At 66.8% G+C, this 16,556-nt stretch overlaps 2 protein-coding genes across 5 annotated transcripts; one reads left to right on the top strand and one right to left on the bottom strand.

Annotated features, from left to right (window-relative positions):
- Window positions 1-420: 420 nt before the first annotated feature.
- LOC101518606 (single Ig IL-1-related receptor) lies at window positions 421-6,982 on the top strand. Of its 4 annotated transcripts, none has more exons than XM_058659626.1 (10): window positions 421-587; window positions 3,958-4,084; window positions 4,465-4,660; window positions 5,199-5,332; window positions 5,406-5,546; window positions 5,639-5,782; window positions 6,039-6,141; window positions 6,214-6,364; window positions 6,514-6,673; window positions 6,777-6,982. In XM_058659626.1, the coding sequence occupies exons 2-10, from the start codon at window positions 4,078-4,080 to the stop codon at window positions 6,926-6,928; spliced, it is 1,188 nt and encodes a 395-aa protein (XP_058515609.1). In that variant the 5' UTR covers window positions 421-587; window positions 3,958-4,077; the 3' UTR covers window positions 6,929-6,982. The 4 variants fall into 4 exon arrangements, with proteins under 4 accessions (XP_058515609.1, XP_058515610.1, XP_058515611.1 ...); XM_058659627.1 differs by having other exon boundaries at window positions 421-509; XM_058659628.1 differs by lacking the exon at window positions 421-587 and adding an exon at window positions 1,414-1,701 and having other exon boundaries at window positions 3,932-4,084.
- A 249-nt stretch (window positions 6,983-7,231) lies between these two features.
- Window positions 7,232-13,717, bottom strand: LOC118760601 (plakophilin-3). The gene is made up of 13 exons (XM_058659573.1): window positions 13,389-13,717; window positions 11,915-11,994; window positions 11,221-11,825; window positions 11,000-11,123; window positions 10,442-10,646; window positions 10,053-10,227; window positions 9,535-9,652; window positions 9,292-9,462; window positions 9,012-9,197; window positions 8,729-8,882; window positions 8,368-8,560; window positions 7,743-7,830; window positions 7,232-7,525 (listed from the first exon to the last, which is right to left on the bottom strand). Exons 1-13 carry the CDS (start codon window positions 13,618-13,620, stop codon window positions 7,490-7,492), a joined length of 2,367 nt encoding a protein of 788 aa, XP_058515556.1. The 5' UTR covers window positions 13,621-13,717; the 3' UTR covers window positions 7,232-7,489.
- Between the last annotated feature and the right edge of the window lie 2,839 nt (window positions 13,718-16,556).

Raw genomic sequence — 16,556 nt, forward strand, 5'->3', positions numbered from 1 at the left:
CTCGGGACCTGCAGTCTGGCAGGAAAAGGCCGGCTTGGTCGTGGGCGAGGGTCAGGACTGGCTACCGTGAAGGGGCAAGGGGCAGAGGCCTCCCGCAGCCATGAGCGTCGGCACGCTGGCTGAGCCGGTTTGGCCTCTGCCCCCTGGGTCAGGCGGCCACTGCGACCTGCGAGCGCACTCCAGCCTCCGGCGCAAAGCGGCACCCTGGGGCCCGCCCTGGGCCTGGCTGCGGGGCGGGGCTGCACCTGCCGCCGGCGCCGTCGCCTGCGCGCACCTGGCCCAGGTGAGCTGCCCCGCCCCCGCGGTCGCGCGAGCCCGGAGGCCGGCGGCAGGTGCGTGGAGTCGCGACTCTGACTTGCGGAGGTCGCCGGCCCCGGCGCCTCTTCGGCTCGGAGTGAGGGCGCACAGAGCGCGCGGGAACCAGCTCTGAGCGCCGAGGGCTCCTGGCGTCCCGGAAGCCCGTGCTTGGCTGCGTCCCGGCCCCTTCACGGCCTTGCTGGGCTCCGCAGGTGAGCGGCTGCCTCGTGACCCTTACTGCGGAGAGCGAGGGGAAGGAGGAAGCGGGGACTCCAGCTACACCCCGCAAGGTCGGTACCTAAAGCGCTGGGGGCGGGCCGAAGCGCTGGAGGGACCTGAGCTTGCGCGGGGCGCCGCTTCCTCCAGGCGCGCCCAGGGCCTCGGTGCGCGCTCACTTGGCGCGCGTTCCCGCCTCCGCGAGCACCACGAGACGCCCGCGAACACGCGGGGTGCCGAGGCCGTGTGCCCCAAGGAACGACGGGGTCAGCAGAGAGTCTGGGGCGCTAGAGGCCCCCGTCCCCTCCCCCCGGGAGCCGACGGGGATCCGCGCGCTCAATCGGCCCGGGGACTCGTCCTGGAGGAACGCGAGGCGCTGAGGGGCCCGATTGCGCGATTGGGTCCTGGGCCAGTGATCGAGGTGCCAAGGCACGCAGCTGCGGACAAAGCAGGACTTCCTAGGAAAGGCCGCGAGGTGTGGGACAGAGCGGGGTGTAGCACGGGTTCAGGCGGCGCTGCCTCCGCGGGCCCCAGGAAGCGGGTCTGGAACTCCAGCCAGCTCTCCTTGCTGCACCTGCTGGTTCTGGGGCCATTGCCTGGGAGATGGGGGGCGAGGGTCAGAGAGCCCTGCTGGACACCCTAAGCCTTCCACCCTAGCAGGTCAGAGGTCAGAGACACTGAGGGTGAAGGAGTGTGTCTCCTGGCCAGGACCCCTACAATCATGCTGAGCACCCACACAGGTATGCACACAGTGTGCTGCCCCCCCACATGTATGTGCGCCCACATGATACACCCCGCGCATGAGGATTAAACCACATGTACACGCCCACACATGTGTGCACATACATGCGCACGCTCCACATACATGTGTGTGCACACTGCACAGGAAGTGTAGGGCCCTGTTGACTGGGGCGGGCCCCAGAGGAAGCCAGGCCTGACTCAGCCACAGGAAGAGCTGGCGGGTGGGGCGGCACCTCAGCCCACCCCCAGGGGAGGGGGGCTCGGGTGGGGTGTAGGTCTGAGAGGATGTGACCACAGTGCAGGAAGCTGACGGGGCCCACGTAAACAAAGGCAGGCCCGGCGCTTGGGGATGAGGCCTGGGCCCTGCTGAGGGGAGAGGTCGCCCCGAAGCCTGTCTGTAACCCCAGTGGGCGCTGCTGGCCCCCAGGACAGGAGAGCTGCGAACAGGTGACTACTGTGGCCTCCCAGAACCAGCAGCTTTGAGGCTGGGCCTGGCTGAGAAGAGGCGTGGGGAGTGGGGCACGCATGCATGTGTGTGGGGTGTGTGAGGTCTGTGTAGCTGTGTGTGCGAGATGAGCTGTGCATGTGTTTCTATATGTGTGGAGGACTCTGTGTGTGTGTATGTGAAAGCTGTGCATGTGTGTCTGTGTGGAAGACTGAGCTGCACGTGTGTGTGTAGGGGTGTGTGAACTGTGCATGTGTGTGTGTGTTTGGGTGTGAGCTGAGCTGTGCATGTGTAAGTGTGTGTGGAGGGGTATGTGAGCTGTGCATGTGTGTGTGTGGATGGGGTGTGTGAGCTGTGCATGTGTGTGCGTGAGCTGTGTGTGTGTGTGAGCTGTGCATATGTGTGGAGGGGTGTGTGCGCACTGTGCACGTGTCTGTGTGTGTGTAGGGGTGTGTGAGCTGTGCATGTGTGTCTGTGGGTGTGTGTGAGCTGTGCATGTCTGTCTGTGGAGGGGTGTGTGAACTGTGCCTGTGTGTGTGTAGGGGTGTGTGAGCTGCACATGTGTGTGTGGAGGGTGTGTGAGCTGAGTTATGCATGTGTGTGGAGGGTGTGTGAGCTGTGCATACGTGTCTGTGTGTGGAGGGGTGTGTGAGCTGCATGTGCATGTATGTGTAGGGGTGTGTGAGCTGCACATGTGTGTGCGGAGGGTGTGTGAGCTGAGCTGTGCATGTGTGTGTGTGGATGGGTGTGTGAGCTGAGCTGTGCATGTGTGTCTGTGTGTGTGGAGGGGTGTGTGAGCTGCATGTGCATGTATGTGTAGGGGTGTGAGCTGCACATGCGTGTGTTTGGAGGGGTGTGTGAGCTGAGCAGTGTATGTGTGTGTAGGGGTGTGTGAGTTGTGCATGTGTGTAGGGGTGTGTAAGCTGTGCATGTGTGTGTGTAGAGGGGTGAGTGAGCTGTGCTGTGCATGTGTGTGTAGGACTGTGTGTGAGCTGTGCGTGTGTGTGTGTAGGGGTCTGTGAGCTGTGCATGTGTGTGGAGGGGTGTGTGAGCTGTGTATGCGTGTCTGTGTGGAGGGGTGTATGAGCTGAGTTGTGCGTGCGTGTGTGGAGGGGTGTGTGAGCTGTGCATGTGTGTGTGGAGCGGTGTGTGAGCTGTGTGTGTGTGTAGGACTGTGTGAGCTGTGCATGTGTGTGTGGAGGGGTGTGTGAGCTGTGCATGTGTGTGTGTTTGGTGGGGTGTGTGAGTTGTGTGTGTGTGTGTAGGACTGTGTGTGAGCTGCGCATGTTTGTGTGTGTAGGACTGTGTGTGAGCTGTGCGTGTGTGTGGAGGACTGTGTGTGAGCTGTGCATGTGTGTCTGTGTTTGAGCTGTGCGTGTGTGTGTGTGTGGAGGGATGTGTGTGAGCTGAGCTGTGACCTGCCCTGGTGGGAGCTGTGTGTGTACACAGCAGACGCAATGCAGTAGCTGCACCAAAGGGCTGCGTGTGCAGGGGACAGCACACCTGCCTTGCTGCACGGCTGCAGCCTGTGACTTGCATGTGGGCTGAGTCAGCCTCTGCAAGGGTTTGAAGGTTCTGAGCTCTGGGGGTGCGGTGGAAATGGGATGTCCCCTCAGGGACTCTCCTGGACCAGTCCCCTCCCCTGAAAGGGTTCTGGAAGGACCCCTACAAGCCCTGTGGGCAGGGTCAGGCTGAGAGGAGAGGTCACCATTGTCCCAGCCCCAGGGCTTTAGGAGAGGGGAAGTTGGGGGCCCAAGGCCCTGAATCCCTGTCCCCTCCGGGAAGGGAGAGGGGCTGAGCATACCCAGTGAGGACACGACCCTACTCAGCACTCACCCGTCAGCCATGGCACCACAGGGTGGTTCCTGCAGGGCAGACAGGATAGTGGGGCATCCCAAAGAGGCTGCTTGGCAGCTCCACATGAGGGTACCACGGTGACCCAGGCGTGACCCCAGGGTGACTACTGTGTGAGCAAGCCCAGAGCCAGGCAAGGGACGTGTGTATGTGGGCACTGACACTACGGCTTAGGGCCTGCCCCGTGGCAGCCCCCAGCACTCATCGCCTGTGGATGCCCATTGTAGCGGACAGTGAGCGCTGGGACCCCCATCACCATGTGGCTCCAGGGTGGGTGGGCATGTCCAGGGTTTCAGGTCTTGGGCTCAGGGGTGCCTGCTGCTGATCGTGGCACCCACAGCCCCCCAGGGTGCCCTTGTCAGATCACTATTCCTGTAGGGATGGTCACTCTCTGATCTATCCAGGCGCCCTGCCCAGCTGGCCACAAGGACAGAACCGAGTTCCATCCAGCCCTTGGGGACCAGTCTGCTTGGAGCCAAGGTGGCACAGGAGTCCAGCCTACCCCCAGGAGGCCCCGGCAGAATATGGCAGGTGAACCCTCACTCCCAGCATGCCAGGGACTCATGCACAGCCCTGGGTCTCCTGCCATAGCCTCATGGCACAGGACTAGGGTTCAGGTACAGGGAGTGGGTGAGTGACCCCCAGGACTGCACGCCCTGGAGCCTCACCTACAGCATCGGCTTGGCTGGATGCAGCTGCACCAGCGTTAGAGGCCGAATGTCATTGGTAGCCCAGTGGCCAGATAGGTCAGGGGCTACTGCTCAGGAAAACGGGTACCTGGCCCAGCCCCTAGAACTCACAAGTGGACATGGTGTGACCATGAAACCCCTGCGGCTCAAAGCTTTTGAGTCCTACCCTGTGGGTGGGGGACCTGGTGCCATGTGGCTAACCTGCTATGCCTTCTCTCATAGGCATCTGCAGTGGGGACCCCCACTTCCTCTCCCCACCTGATGACCAGGTCCTGGGGCCAGTGCTGGGCAGTGCTGTCCCCTTGAACTGCACGGCCTGGGTGGTCTTTGGGCCCTTCTGCCCCCAGCCTGTGGTCCAGTGGTTGAAAGATGGACTCCCACTGGGCAATGGGAGCCGCTACAGCCAGGAGGACTTCTGGTGAGAGCCTGGGGTGTCCAGGGCCAGACAGCGGGATGCTGCTGCAGCCTGCCCAGAGCCGTGGCCTGGGTGAGGTGTAGTGGGCTGGGTGAAATGTAGCAAGCTGGCCAGGGCAGTGGGCTCGGTGAGGTATATAGTGGGCTGGCCAGGGCAGTGGGCTCGGTGAGGTATATAGTGGGCTGGCCAGGGCAGTGGGCTCGGTGAGGTATATAGTGGGCTGGCCAGGGCAGTGGGCTCGGTGAGGTATATAGTGGGCTGGCCAGGCTGCTGGGCTGGGTAAGGTGTAGTGGGCTGGCCAGGCTGGAGGGCTGGGTGAGGTGTAGTGGGCTGGCCAGGCTGGAGGGCTGGGTGAGGTGTAGTGGGCTGGCCAGGCTGCTGGGCTGGGTGAGGTGTAGTGGGCTGGCCAGGGTGGTGGTCACCGTGGAGCTAGATACACACCCACCCTTCTTAGCTTGTGTCCCAGAGTGTCCAGGAGGGGAGGCGAGGGGCAAGGCTTGCTTGGAGCCTCTGTTGAGTGGGTGGGCCTGGGTCCTCCCAGGGTCAATGCCAGCTTCTCAAAGGCTCTGGTGTCCAGTGTCCTGGGCGTGAACCTGACCAGTGCAGAGGACTATGGGGTCTACACCTGCTCCATCCAGAACGCCAGCTCCTCCTCTTTCACACTCGGCCGAGCTGGTGAGGAGGGCGCCTGGGCAGGAGGACGCGCAGTTGGCGGGCCGAGCAAGGCTCAGGCCTCGTGCTCTCCCAGGTCCTGCAGGCCACGTGGCCGCGGTGCTGGCCTCCCTCCTGGTCCTGCTGGCCCTGCTGCTGGCGGCGCTGCTCTACGTCAAGTGTCGCCTCAACGTGCAGCTCTGGTACCAAGACGCCTACGGCGAGGTGGAGATGAACGGTGCGTGCGGGGCGGGAGGGTCCGGGGAGGAAGCGGGGCGGCCCGCAGGCCCAGGGCTGGGGCGAGGACCCACGGCTGCCCCGCGCCCGCAGACGGGAAGCTCTACGACGCCTACGTCTCCTACTGCGACTGCCCCGAGGACCGCAAGTTCGTCAACTTCATCCTGAAGCCGCAGCTGGAGCGGCGCCGCGGCTACAAGCTCTTCCTGGACGACCGCGACCTGCTGCCGCGCGCAGGTGCCGCCCCGCCCACCGCGCGCCCGGTACCGCCCACCACGCACACGCCCCGCCCCTGGCACCACCGACCACGCCCGCCCGCTGCGCGCCCGGTCCCGCCCACCATGCACACGCCCCGCCCATCGCGCTCCCCGCCCCGCCCACCACCTCTAAGCCCCACCCACCCACACCTGGCCCCGCCCATCATGCCCACGCCCCTCCCGCCGGCGTCTGGTCTCGCCCACGCCCCGCCCCCTCAGCGCCCCGCCCCCCGCAGAGCCCTCCGCAGACCTCCTGGTGAACCTGAGCCGCTGCCGGCGCCTCATCGTCGTGCTGTCCGACGCCTTCCTGGGCCGGGCCTGGTGCAGCCACAGCTTCCGGTGGGTGCCGCGGGCTGGAGGGCTTGGGGGTCGGCACAGCCCACGGACGCTGATGCCGCTGCCGCCCCGCAGGGAAGGCCTGTGCCGGCTGCTGGAGCTCACGCGGAGACCCATCTTCATCACCTTCGAGGCGCAGCGGCGCGGACCCCCGCACCCCGCCCTGCACCTGCTGCGCCAGCACCGACACCTGGTGACGCTGCTGCTGTGGAGGCCCGGCTCGGTGGTGCGGGCGCGGGGCCCACTGAAGGGACCCTTGGGTGCAGCCAGGCTTGGTGCTGTGCAGGGAGGGACCTTGGGCAAGACCCTGGTGTGGGCACAGGACCCCTCCGGTGGGTCCAGTTCCGGGTGCTCAGGACCCCTCTTTGCCCCCAGGCTCCATCCTCTGAGTTTTGGAAGGAGCTGCGGCTGGCTCTGCCACGGAAGGTGCAGTACCGGCAGGCGCAGGGGGACCCCCAGACCCATCTGCAGGAGGACGAAGACCCCATGCTGATTACGGGCGGGCGCCACCGGCAAGGCCGCGAGGGAGATGCAGGTGCGCCTGCCCAGCCCAGCGGGGACCCCACAGGGCGGAGGGGAGCGCGCCCTCTGGACACCTTTCTGTCCTGCCTAGCCTCAGGCCTCGCTGTCCCCTGCAGGTGCCCGAGGCCGAGTCTTTGCGGAGCCATCAGCCCCAGTGCCCGCGCTGGGAGAGGGCCAGGGCAGCGAACTGGACGTGTCGGACCTGGGCTCCCGGAACTATGGCGCCCGCACCGACTTCTACTGCTTGGTGTCAGAGGGCGACGTGTAGCCCCAGGTGCCCCAGGAACCCCAGAGTGACAGAAAATAAAAGTCCCGGACTGCCCTGGTCTCCTGTCATGGCCCCCTGTCACTGGGGCGGCCCAGCACCGTGTGAGGCCCTGGCCAAAACCCCGGGACGGCCAGGGTGAGCAGAAGCTGTTGTCCAGTGGGGCAAGGGCAGCCCTGGCACCTGTCCATGAGTGTTCACGGCTCCACTGCCCACCACCCCGTCACCTCTCCCTCACTGTGCTGGGAAGCCCACCCCAGAGGCTGTGTGAGCTCTGGGGGCTTCAGGGGAGCACGCGGGCCGGACGTGTTCAGAACCAACTTTATTCCCAGCACGGCTGCCATCCCCACGTCTGCCAGTGGGACAGCCCCTCCCCAGCACCACAGCAGCCTCGGGCGCTGCCCACCCCTGCCCTGCAAAGCCCAGTCCCCAGCTGCAAGCCCCAGCCCCTGTTCAGGCCTTCCTGGGAGCCCCTGGGCCTCCGGCCAGGCTGGCCACCAGGCATGTCCCTCGAAGGTCTGTCTCATAGTCCGGCCACACCGCCGCCTTCTCCTCCAGGATGCCCTACGGGCCCAGGAAGTCCTCCTTCCGATAGCCCTTCTGCAAGACAGAGGCCGGAGTCAGGGGCAGCTTGTTGGCCAGCCGCTGCCCAGCACCGGCTCCCCCAAACCCGATCCACGGGAAGGGCCTGCTCCTCCCTGGCCCCGCCCCCCATGCAAGCTCCTCCCCATCCCCATCCCCCACACCCACACAGGCTCTGCCCTGCCCCATCCCCCATGCAGGCTCCGACCCTGCCACCTCCCCCATGCCCACGTACCGCCCTGAAGTCCCGGTGGAGCTTGTTGTACTGCCATAGATTGGCCAGGAGGCTGGAGGCCGCCCGGGAAGACTTCTCACTGTCAGGACTGGGGGGACAGGGCAAGGCTCAGGGCTCAGCGCTGTGGGGGAGGACTGGACTGTGGAGGAGGACTGTGGCCGGAGCCAGGGCTGTGGGGGAGGACTAAGCATGGGGGGAGGACTGGGGCCAGGGCCAGGGCTGTGGGGGAGGACTGAGGCCACTGGGGCCAGGGCTGTGGGGGAGGACTGGGGCTTTTGGAGGTCTGGGCTTTGGGGGAGGACTGGGGCTGTGGGGGAGGACTGCGCTGTGGGGGAGGATTGGGGCTGTGGGGGAGGAGTGAGGCTGTTTGGAGGATGGGCTGTGGAAGGAGGACTGGGCTCTGGGGAAGGACTGGTCCTGTGGGGGAGGACTGGGGCTGTGGGGGAGGACCAAGCATTGGGAGGAGGACTGGTCCTGTGGGGGAGGACTGGGTTTGGGGGAGGACCAAGCATTGGGAGGAGGACTGGGCTGTGGGTGGAGGACTGGGGCCTGGTCCAGGAGTGTGGAGGAGGACTGGGTTTAGGGGAGGACTAAGCATTGGGGGGAGGGCTGGGGCCGCCCTCACCCGTCCCGTTTCTTCTTGATGAAGACCAGCTTCCGCAGCCCGTCGAAGTAGAGCAGGTCGCGGGCGGCGATGGGGCTGGCCACCACCAGGTTGTTGAGGACGGCTATGATGTTCACCAGCACTTCTGCCGGCGGCGCCTTCTCGCCCACACTGCCCGGCAGCTTCTCTATGAGGTGACTCACCACCTTGGTGGCTGTAAGGGTCACGGTGACTTAGTTCTGCTTAGGCCGCCTCCTCAAGGAGCTGTCCCTGTCCCTTCAGTGCCCAGGAGGGACCTTCCGGTCACCTGTGTGGCGCACCTGCCTCAGGCAGAGCTGGGTGCCAGCACCTAGTCCGCACCCCCCCACACACACACACTCACACATCTCGTCTTTGTTCCTGGCGTTCCGGGACAGGTTCCGGATGAGGCCGGTCAGAGAGCGCAGCTGGTGGTGGTCAGCGGTGCGCACACGGTCCAGCAGCGGGTTCAGGATGCGCTCTTGCTCCAGGGCCAGGCGGCTCAGCACGCCCGCCCACTGCGGGGACAGCTCTGTGAGGGACCCCCAGGCCCTGCCGCCCACCCCCCGGGGCCGACCCCTGGCTCTGCCGCCCGCCCCGGTCCTGCCCGCCAGCCCCCAGCACCCGCACAGCCCACGCGCCCTCACCCTGCGGTCGCCCGCCGTGATGTTCTGCAGGGCGCCGGCCGCAGCCTCCGTCGTGTGCCGGTTCAGCTCGCAGCGCTGCAGCAGCCGGTTGTACAGCCCCACAACCTGCGGGCTCCACAGCCACTCCAGGCCCTTGGGGTCTTTGGACACCTCGGCAAACGTCAGCGCGTCCGCCGTGAGCGGCATCTGGCGGGATGCGTGGGGGCGCACAGGGTCAGCAGGGCCAGGCAGGGTCGCCTGCCCCCGCGCCCTGGTGTCCCCGCGCCCCAGCGGCGCCCACCTCTCGCAGCCTCCGGCTCTGTGGCGTGAAGCAGCCCACGGCCTCGCCGGACGGGGCTCCCGCCGCGTCCCTGCGGCCACGGCCCTCCAACCGCTGCAGCGCCGAGGGCGGCATCTCGTCGTACAGGCGGTAGGACAGGTTGCGCAGCACGCACACGGCGTTCTCCACGCTCTGCGGGGGAACGGGGGTCAGCGAGAGCCGCGCCCGGGGGGGGGGGGGGCCCTCTGCACTGGCGGCCCTCACCTTGTCCTCACACTTGCCCACGTCCAGCGCGTGGTTGATGTAGGTGACCAGTGCATCCACCAGGCCGTGGCACTCACGCATCTTCTGGCGCGTGGCCTGGGACGCCGAGCTGAGGTTCCTGGGGGCAGAGGCCCGTGAGATCCCTGCCACCAGGGCATGAGGCCCCGGGGTGCCCTCCCTGCTCCACGGCAACTGGCCAAGCCCAGGCCGCAGCCTGGGGCGGCGCAGCAATAGTCAGGTCCTGGGTTTCAAAAGCTTTCGGACTGAAGATCTTCCTCTCTATCTCTCCTCCTCTCTGTATATGTGACTTTGTAATAAGAATAAAATAAATCTTTTAAAAAAAAAGCGTGTGCTGGTCCTGCCCTGGGGTCTGGGAGCGGGATCCTGGGCTCCTAGGGTTCCGAGGCTTCGGAGCGGGGTCCTGGGGTCTCCAAGGCCAGGGAGTGGGGTCCTGGGGTCTACAGGCCTGGAACTGGGGTTCTGGGGTCTCCAAGGCCTGGCCTCCAGTGCCGGCTCACCTGAGGAAGCCAGTGGCGTTGTAGAAGATCTCAGCCTCGGACGCGTTTTGCTGGATGAGTGGGGGGCCCCCGGCCCCCGATAAGGGGCTCAGCACCAGGTCCGTGAGCTGCTCCAGCGTGTCCCGGGCCAGGCGGTCCTTGAGGTGGTCGCTGGACGACAGGTTCCACAGGATCCCTGGACAGGCACGCGGTCAGCACCCACCTACCCACCCATAGGCCCCTCGCGGACCCCGGGATTCCAGGGGCCGGGCAGGTGGAGAGCGCCACGCAGGCCGGGCATGAGGCCTGAGCTGGAGAGCGCCCCGGGGTCCCTGATGGTGGGACAGCGGGGGCGTGGCCAGGCGGTGGGCGGGGCGGCGGAGGCGGAGTCAGTGGGCGGGGCCTCGAACCTGTAACGTTCTTGCGCAGCTCGTCATCCTGCTCCCGCAACGTACGCAGCAGCTCGAAGATGCCGTTCTCCTCCACCAGCGCCAGCTTGTTGTCGGCGTTGTCGTAGATGAGGTTCCGCATGGCGCCCGTGGCATGGCGCTGCACCTCCTGGTTGGCGTGGTTGAAGAGCTTCACGAGGCGCGGCACGGCCTGCAGGCTGCGGGCCTGTGGGCAGGGGAGGGCGTGGGCTGCGGGCAGGTCCAGGCCCGGGAGCACGGGGTCCCCAGCCCCCCACTAGGCCGTGCCGCGCTGCGCCCCGGGGTGCGTCCTCACCTGCCCCCCACTAGGCCCTGCCGCGCTGCGCCCCGGGGTGTGTCCTCACCTGCTCCCCACTAGACCGTGCCACGCTGCACCCCGGGGTGCGCGCTCACCTGCCCCCCACTAGGCCGTGCCACGCTGCACCCCGGGGTGCGTCCTCACCTGCCCCCCACTAGGCCCTGCCACGCTGCACCCCGGGGTGCGTCCTCACCTGCCCCCCACTAGGCCGTGCCACGCTGCGCCCCGGGGTGCGCCCTCACCTGCTTCTTGGCGGCTGCGTCGCTGTAGCACTTGTGCTGGATGTAGGCCGCTCCCAGCACCTGCAGGTTGGGGTCTGAGGCCATGAGGTACTTGACTGCTGAGGGCAGGTCGATGTCATCAAAGCTGCGGGGGCAGGGGGCGGGGGGCAGGGGTCAGGCTGGCCCCGGGGCACGGCTCGGCCAGCACGGACGCGCAGCTGCGGGCAGGCCCCCGTGCTCACCCGCTGCTGAGCCTCTGCAGGGAGCGGTGGCCCAGGTAGCTGTCCAGCCCGCGCACGTCCGGTAGGTGCCCGGAGTCGGCCAGGCTCAGGCTGAGGCTGCGAACTGAAGGTGCGCGCGCGACGGGGTCCAGCACGGGCCCCCCGGCCACCCCGCGGCTGCGGTGGCTGCTCTGAAACCGCTGCAGGGTCCGCATGGCCGGGGCCCGGATGGTGCGGCTGGGGGCGCCCTCCAGGGCCTCGGGCCAGTCCAGCCCCACAGCGCGGCCTGAGCCAGCGCTGGCCTGGCGCTCGTAGGCGAAGGCCCTGTAGGAGGCGGTGGCCGCGGGCTCCAGCTGCTCGGACACCACGCTGTAGCGGTCGTCCAGGCCCCCGGAGCCCAGCCGCAGCGAGCGCAGGGAGAGCGTGTCGTAGTCGGCCCGGCCCCCTGCGCCCCCGCGCTCGTGGAAGGACACGGGGCGCGCAGGCATGGCGGGGCCGGGCGGGGCGGGCGCGAAGCTGCCCCCGTTGTGGGCCGAGCTCAACCGGCGGCTGCAGCTCAGGTCCACGGCTGAGCGGGAAGACCAGGTGGCCGGGCCGTAGGCTGGCTTGGCCAGCGGCCGGAAGGTCTGTGGGCAGAGAAGGGGCAGCGAGGGGTCACAGGGGTCCCCAGAGGCTCTGTCCTGCCTGCGCCCCCTCCAACCAGCCCGTCACTCACCGAGGTCTTGTCCCCGCTCAGGCCCTGCGAGCGGGAGCTGAAGCCCGACTGGAGGGTGTGGAACTGACCCCTGGACGGGCCTGGCAGGAAGCACAGGGATGGCTCAGCCTGACCACACGGCTGCACGCTGCCCACCACCTTCCTTCTCACACCCCCTGGCTTGCTCTTGTCCCACACCCCACGACCTCCTCTCCCCAGCGACCCCCTAGCTCCCAGGATTAGCTCTGCTGACCCAGCCAGCCCCCTCCCTCTGAGAGCCCGCCTGGACTGCAGGGCCGCACTGACTGTCGCTGAGCTGCTCCTGGGTCCAGACCCTGCCAGCACCTGGTCGCAGGGCAGTGTGGCGGCCTGGACCAGCCTGCTCCGTGGGCACCGAGTGCCCGAGGCAGGGACCACACCCGGCCCATCCAGCCACGCACAGGCTGGCGCCTGACTGCTCGGTGAGTGGACAGACAGGTGTGTGGGTGGACGGGTGAGTGGATGGGTGAGGGAGTGGGTGCTAGAGAAGTTGGCATGGAGGGAGTGGATGCCAGGGTCCCTGGGATCCCCCAGCAGGGGAAAGGTCTCCCTTGTGCAACTAGCTGGGGTCCCAGGGGCCACGGGGGTCCAGATAGTTGGCCAGGGGTGGGGAGTACCCCACCCGCACACACCCCAGACCCACCCTGGTTAATGAGGCTTTTGGACAGGCTATTAACCCTTTGACTGCGAGCTGGTGGCCTAGGGGCCTGACCCCCACCCCCAAATTATAATCCTCCTCCCCCTAATTGGCAGGGTAGCCAAGTGGTAATTAACCCCCTCTCCCACCCCATGACCCCTGGGACTGACTCGCTGCCAGCTAGGCCGAGGCCCGGGGAGGGGCCACCCCCTCACTGGCTGACCCTTCACTCAGCCTGGGAAAGAGCCAGGAGAACTGGTCCAGAAGATTTGTGTCCCTGTGACCCTAACTCCTGTCACCTACATGAGCCTCACATGCACACACACAGCAAGCAGTGGGCCAGGACTCCTGCCAGCTGGCCCCCAGGGACACCCCCGCCCAGCGTTCCCACGGGCAGCCTGGGCCGCCTGGGTTTCCACAGGGGCCCCAGTCCACACAGGCCCTGGCTTCAGCCCAGGACCCCTCCTCTCCGGTCTCTGCTCTCAGGCAGGGGGACCATGGGCTCAGGCTCAGGCTGGGAATGGGCGCTGCCTCCAGCTCCCAGGTTCCGGGTTTGCCAACCCACTCCCTGTCCGTGGCCTCAGTCTGACCTCCATGTGCTGGTCCCAGAGTGTCCCCCTCAGTGCGGCCCACGGGCTTGTGCAGAAGGACAAAGGGGTCCCTGCGGGGGTCCCCAGGGAGGTGGCTTGCCCCGCCCTGGGCCGCTCCCCTGGCGAGGCTGGTGGTGACTCAGAGCAGGTGAGACAAGGGCCGGACCAGGGCCCAGCGGCCTCTGCCCCCGCCGCGCCCGGCATACCGCCCCCCGCCTGCCGGGCTCACCTCGAGCTGCCTCGGCTGCAGCCTCCGTCTCAGCCGCCCCATTATGCCGTGGCTGCTGGCCCAGCTGCAGCAGGCGGGCACGGACCTGCTCCTGGACACGGGCCGCCCGCAGCCGCTGGGCCTCGGGCCCCTCAGCACTCCGGCGGTCCAGCTGCAGGTCAGAGGGCAGTGCCAGGGAGCACACGCCAGCCTCGGGCTGCAGGGCCGACAGCAGGAAGTTACCGTCCTGCATGGCGCCGTGCTGGCCTCAGGATCTGCCTGGCCCGGGCCGGCCGCCTCGGCCGCCGGCACTGTCTTCACCGTCCTGTCCCCAGAGTCCCCTCCCCGCTGGCGCGCCCAGAGCCGGCCCGGCCAGCCCAGCTCTCGAGGGGCGGGGACACCTGGGCCAGGTGGGAGGGAGGGGCCAGCTCTGGGTTAAGGTGGAATTTGGCGGAAGAACAGGCCCTGCCTCCTTCCCTCCCACCCCTGGGCAGGGGTCTAGGCCCTTCCTTCTCAGGCCTGGCAGGGCCCTAGCGGGGTTGTTGGGGAAGTGAGGGGCTGGTTGGAGCCTGGTGAGGACTGGGGAGTCCCTGATGGGCAGGGCATCCAGGGCTGCAGGATCAGTGGGAAGCCCAGGAGCTGAGAGACCCCCGACCTAGCCTGTCCTGCTGGGAGCCCCTTGGCCCCCTCCTTGGCTGGTGCCCCAGGGTCTGGACTGGGAGCCCCATTACCAGCCATGAGTCAGGCCCAGGCGGGGCTGCCCCAGGGGGTTGACTCAGAGGGGCCTGGGCTCCTGTCAGCGCCTGCCAGGCTGGGGGGAGGGGGACAGACAGAAGTCGGGGGTTCAAGGAGGAGCCAGAAGTCTGGGGGCCCATGGTCTGAGGGGCTGGGGAGTAGGGGACAGCCCCCAGGTGGGGGGAACAGGAGGAGCTGTCGCCACAACTGCACTGCACCCTCTGCTCTCCTTTGCCCAGGCTGGAGGGTGGGGTGCCCTGTGGAGGGCGGGGCTAGGGACACAGCCCTAGGGAGTCCAGGTGAGGAGGTGGGGGTCTGAGGTCAGGGGGGCTGGGGAGACCTACCCTGCTGTTGGTCTGGACCCCGCAGGCCCCTGCTGCTGGCCGAGGCGTCCTGGGCTCCATTCCGGCCCTGCTAGAGCAGGCACAGTGGGGCTGGAAGGGCGGAGTGCGACGCCGCACGCCCAGCTCATCCAACCGGTTGCTTCCCTGGGAGCCAAGCTCCGTGTGGAAAACCCTGGGAGACAAGTCTGTGCGGAGCTCAGTGCCCAGGGCGCGCCTGCAGCAAGCTCCCGCCCCCCATGCCCGCACCCAGGCTGGCCCTGCACCGCACCCTGCATCCTGCTCATCGCTGCGTCCCCTGCTCCATACCCCCAGCACCCAGCCAGCCTAGCTTGGCTCAGTCCTTTGTCCACTCATCAGCTACACACCCAGGCCGGCTCTGCACCCCTGCCCTGTGCCCTTACACCCTACTTCTCCTCTGTGCTTGGCACTCCCTCAGGAATCTGGAGCCTGCTGGGCTCCTGGGGGTCTCCAGGTGGGTGTCACTCTCACCATAGGTGGGAGGGGGGCATGGGACAGGCCTGGGTCATGTGCTGGGCCAGGACAGGGCTGCGAGGACTAGGGCTGGGGTGTGAGGACTGGGGCTGGAGTGATGGGACCTAGGCTGGGGTGAGGGTACCAGGACTTGGGTGAGGAGGCTGGGGCTGGGGTGTGAGGACCAGGACTTGGGTGAGGGGGCCGGGGCTGAAGTGAAGGGACCAGGGCTGGGGTTATGGGAGCTGGGCTGGGGTGTGAGGACCAGGACTGGGGTGTGAGGACCAGGACTGGAGTGTGAGGACCAAGATTGGGGTGATGGGACCTGGGCTGGGGTGATGGGAGCTGGGGCTGGGGTGAGGGGATTGGGGTGATGGGAGCTGGGGCTGGGGTGAGGGGATTGGGGTGATGGGAGCTGGGGCTGGGGTGAGGGGACCGGGGTTGGAATGAGGGGACTGGGACTAGGGTAAGGCGACCATGGCTGGGGTGAGGGGATCGGGACTGGGGTAATGGGACCATGGCTGGGGTGTGAGGACCAGGACTGGGGTGATGGGACCATGGCTGGGGTGTGAGAACCAGGCCTGGGGTGATGGGACCGGGTTGGAGTGAAGGGACTGGGACTAGGGTGAGGGGACCAGGGCTGGGGTGAGGGGACAGGGCTGGGGTGGACTTGTCCAGCCTAGGCCCCCCGAGGTATTCCTGTCTACTTCCCTGTGCAGGCTCCAACTAGCATTGACCTGACACCTGGGCCTTAGCATGTCCCCAGTGGGCCGGCCCAGGCTGCGGTGGGCTCCCTGCTCCACTTCTCAGCTGACCACAGGTCAGTGTCCAATTGGCCATTCCTCTTTGTTTCCTAAAGATTTATTTGAAAGGCAGAGGGACAGAGATACACGGTGAGAGTGAGCCCTGCTTCTGGCCACAGCTAGGACTGGACCAGGCTGAGCTGGGCATCGGAGCTCCCAGGTCTCTCTCAGGGGTGCGGGGCCCAGCTCTGGACCTGGGAGGCTGGGTGCTGGTGTTGCCGTGGCGGTGTGTTCACAGGGCCAGCACTGCCCGTTTGGTTTGGTTTGGTTTGGTTCTGTTTCGGTTTTGAAGGTTGGTTTATTTAGGAGCCTGGCTGTTGCGGTCTGCGGAGCAGACAGTGGGGTGGACAGCTTCTCCCTGCCTGTCCGTCACTGCCCTGGGGTACAGCCTCTACTCCACCCTCAGGCTCCCTCAGCACTCCCAACCCCCAGCTCCTGCAGTGTGAGCAGGCAGGCCCTCCGCTGGCCAAGCCCTGGCCACTCTGGGCCCCTTCCTGCAAAGGGCCTTCTCTTGGGGACTGCGAGGCCCTATGCTTTGCAGCCAAGCTGATCCACTAAGGTGGGATTCTGGAGGGGTGTGGCTCGCGGGCCAGATCCCACCCAGAAGAGCCTGTCTGAGCTGGGCCAGGCTGAAGCCAGGAGCTCCCTCCAGGTCTCCCATGTGGGTGCACTTGGCCATCGTGTGCCGCCCCTTCCCCTCTGGCCATCATTAGGGGGCTGGATCGGATGTGGGACAGCCAGTACACCCACAGGCCCCGTAGTCCGGGATGTAGTATCCCTGTTGGCTCCGGTGCCACTGCTCCTGGGAGATCATCCATTTGAGTGGACCGTGCTGG

The sequence above is a fragment of the Ochotona princeps genome, unplaced genomic scaffold (genome assembly GCF_030435755.1).
Source record: "Ochotona princeps isolate mOchPri1 unplaced genomic scaffold, mOchPri1.hap1 HAP1_SCAFFOLD_148, whole genome shotgun sequence".
Taxonomy (NCBI): Eukaryota; Metazoa; Chordata; class Mammalia; order Lagomorpha; family Ochotonidae; genus Ochotona; species Ochotona princeps.